The following is a 3,800-nucleotide window of genomic DNA, read 5'->3' on the forward strand; positions in this document are numbered from 1 at the left end:
CTGAGAAAATCCTCCCTCTGCTTACATAGGTTTTTACTAATGTCTCTATTTTATTGGATGGGTCAAGATCTACCCGATGTCGGCAAGTAATAGACATCAGAAAGTGTTCGATTGTTTTTTTTTTTTTTTTTTTCAAAAAAAAATCTAATAAACTTAGAAGAAGCGAATAATTCATTTTCCATATAAACTAATAGGAAATTGAATCCTATTACAACGAGATAAAGCTCACCTCATATCCATATCGTGCCGTTCTCTCAGAGACATGGACCTCATCGGCCTGGTGAGAGCCAACATCTTCTCCGCACCCGCTGGACTCTTCTGGAGCAGTGTATTCGCGTAGATATCTGTACCTGGAAGAAGAAATTACAAGGTTCAGTTACTTGGAAGAATCAACAAAACTTCTAGGTTTGTCTTGATAATAATAAGGTCTTGGCTGAAAGAAGGTAATGAGATCAGCAAGAGATAATGGCAAAATCTCTGGCAGAAATCTGTAATCGCGGCATTTTCGACAGCTGAAATACCTGGATTATTCCAATTGTTGCTTCACCCCGTTGTTTAATCCACCCTTTGCTCTTAACGTGAAGCAGATCGCAAAGTCTTTGGACTAAGTTCCACCAGTCTTATTGTGCAGTCTTACTTTGGGGCTAGATGGCGCTGTGTGAGATTGTCCAAAGATACAAAGAAAAGATATAGTCTGATGGAACAGGTCCTAATTTTAGTTAGTTACCAGTATGCAGTAGCAGTATATTTGACTAGTTGAGCGTAATCATCCTGTCCTGCAGCCGCTCCACAGTGGAATCTATTTTCTTCGCCATTGCCGTGATGGCGCTGGACTTCTAAACAGGCTACCAAGGAAACAGACCCTAAGCCCTTATATTCTGGAACTATGCTAGTTACCAAAAGTCGCGCCATTGACTAGCAGGCCCGTCTTGCATCCGCTTTGTTGTGGAATCTGCTTCCCTCGCCCTACCTCAATGGCGCGCTGGACTCCGTAATAGAATAGCTTATCAGACCCTAAATTGCTTTTGTACCTATGCTAGTTTACCAGAAGCCTTACCATTGACTAGCTGGCCATGATCAGGCCCGTCCTGCATTCTCCTCGCGGTGGAGTCAGCAGCCTTTGCCATCGCCGTGATGGCGCTAAACTTCTTCAGCAGCTGTCGCCGTCTAAACGCCCTTTGGATGGTGACCGCTGCCCTTCGAGCTCTGAGACCTCCGTACCGCCTCTCTAGGATCTCGACCTGCTTGTCTAGGAGATCTTGGGACATCTCATAACGGCTGTGGAAGCGATAAAGAGGAAATTAATACCTGGCATTATTATTTAGGGAGTTTGGAATGAAGGTGTGGGGAGAATAGTTTGCTCTCTGCAGAAGGTTGAGGAGAACAATGTTTGTGAATGAGGGTCTACTTTGCAAGAGAATGATGTGGAATCTTTTGTCTCTGTCACTCATATCAGCATCAGGTTAAGCGGATGAGACGGATTGAATGGTATTTTACCCTACCTACTACTCACTTTCACAGGCATTAATGGATTCAAATATTTTCATGGTTAAATTAGTGGATAATTAGGTACTACTGTAGTGATATTTTTTAAAGGTATGCAACGTGGTATTGATGTAACGCTAAAGCTCAGATATTTCAAACGATTTTTACAAAGTTATGAAATTAATTAAAAAGCTTGTAAAAAATCAGTGTGTTAAAAATTAATCTGTGTTAAATCGATTCACCAATTGATTAAGTACATGTACACGTTTCTAAACAAACAAAAAGGTCAGTTCAATTACACGTTGTACATACTAATTTTGGATAGAGGTGCAGGTAATGCACGATATTGGACGAAAACATATTATGCTATCAAGTTATTAACAAATTATAACAAGTATTTAACTGTTAATTAATCCTATTACAATTAATTGGTTCAAAATTTCTGAATCATTAAATTGCACATTAGTTAAAATGTTTGTTTCATTAAATACACTCATTACATTAATTGATTATGTTAGGTATGTATAGTCATCATTCATTATATTTTATTGATGAATGTCTCGAACTAATATTTAGCATGATTTACGTGAAAGTTTACTAACTACTAGAAATTATTTGACAATACTAACTAATAGTCAGATTTAACAGAATTTGAGATGATCTATATTGTAGAAAGCGAATCAATTTAAACTAACTGATAAATAATTGAAACTTTGTAATTTAAATTAGTTGTGTTTTAGTACATGCATCATGGAGTTCAAAATATTAATGGATTAGAAAATCAAATCGTTCATCAGCTCAAGATTATTTGTTAAGCTATAACCACACCAACGCGTGCAGATTGCCATCGCCGGCGCGATCATAGGCCAATGACAGGTCGCACGGACTGTCATGGATCGCGCGACCTGTCATAGGCCTATGATCGCGCCAGCGATGGCGATCTGCACGCGTTGGTGTGGTTGAAGCTTTATATGTATAACATGCCTTATTTTACTGTCAGTACCTATGAGTCAAACTAATAGAGGAAGTATTAGGTAGGGCAACGTCAGTAGGGATCGATTCTATTGTATGTTACAAACAAATTCTTTTCAATCGTTAGCTTGCCATACAGGATTTCGGTAGAAAGTAATATTCGATTCAAACCCCGTTGTAGCTGGTCTGTTGTGGTGACGTGAGCCCCTTAACATAAGCATTCAGCTGGAGGAGTTAAAGGGACTTTTTTGAAAAAAAAAGGTACGGGAATTGCATGTAGTATCTACTTACCTCTGACTTTGTATTTATAAATAACGGTAAATTTATTTCAATGTACTACAGGCCACACTTTCAGCTACCCATTTCCGGTCATGTCGTCTCGTTCTATCGCAAAGCATCGCCATTTAATGAGAGCGAGAGAAAAAACGGAAATGGGTAGCTGGAACTGTGAAGTGGCCCTCTGTACTGTGTAAAGTCACCAACTCGTCATTTAAAAAAAATGAGTAAATTTATCACAACAAGCAAGCTAGCTACCGTATGAAAAGAAAATGTTTATAATACACATTTCATTCACTTTCATCAGCGAAAGAAGGATTTAGTTATATAGACAGTTACAATATTACTAGGGCCAAGGGTACACGAGACAGGCATTCCTGACATACCCTCTAGTCAATTTGCCCCTTTTTTGGGGCAAACTCGGGTCTTTTTGCGTCATCCCCGTTGTCCCCATGATGGAAACGTCTGTGCCACGCCTATGGAACAATTATTAACATAAACACACGCCGAAAAACATAACTGGACCCAAAATCTACTTAAAATTAATAACTTAATTGATACACCCTACTTTGTTCAATTGGTAGGATACTCTTCTTACTAATACTGCTCGATTTGGCGAAAATATATAGGTAGGTACTTTTGTCTTTGTCACTCATACCAAAATTTCGGGTACAGTGAAAGAGACAAGTAGAGTGGCTCGAATACCTATCGAACTCTTTAGCGAATTGCAGAGTGTATTAGCACAAAATATTATACATATTAGTGTTTACAGTGCAGAATTTATGTAGGTACATACAGTGCTAACCATTACATATAAACAATTATTATTAGAACATTATTTACAACATATATTTACAAACATTATAAAATACAACATCCCGTATACTTTCTGTAAACTATAAAGAAATAGATTTCGATAAAAATAATATTTACAGTTATTGAAGCCGGCTTTCTACTTCATTTTATTCTTCTATATTTCTAGTAATTAGAATACAATACCAGTTATTACGGTTCGATTTTATTTCTTTAACTAACGATAAAAAATATGTAAGAACTGATTTTAATAA

The 3,800-nt window shown here is 37.6% G+C and overlaps 1 protein-coding gene across 1 annotated transcript; it reads right to left on the reverse strand.

The window, feature by feature from the left end:
- Positions 1-229: 229 nt before the first annotated feature.
- On the reverse strand, positions 230-3,228 carry LOC114365795 (IQ motif and SEC7 domain-containing protein 1-like; the record flags this gene model as incomplete). The annotated part of the gene is made up of 3 exons (XM_028322464.1): positions 3,120-3,228; positions 1,058-1,278; positions 230-350 (listed from the first exon to the last, which is right to left on the reverse strand). Coding segments are annotated over exons 1-3 (410 nt in total), but the record flags the coding sequence as incomplete, so codon positions are not given.
- Positions 3,229-3,800: the final 572 nt, after the last annotated feature.

The sequence above is a fragment of the Ostrinia furnacalis genome, unplaced genomic scaffold, assembly GCF_004193835.3.
Source record: "Ostrinia furnacalis isolate ACB-3 unplaced genomic scaffold, ASM419383v2 OfSCF7647, whole genome shotgun sequence".
Lineage (NCBI taxonomy): Eukaryota > Metazoa > Arthropoda > Insecta > Lepidoptera > Crambidae > Ostrinia > Ostrinia furnacalis.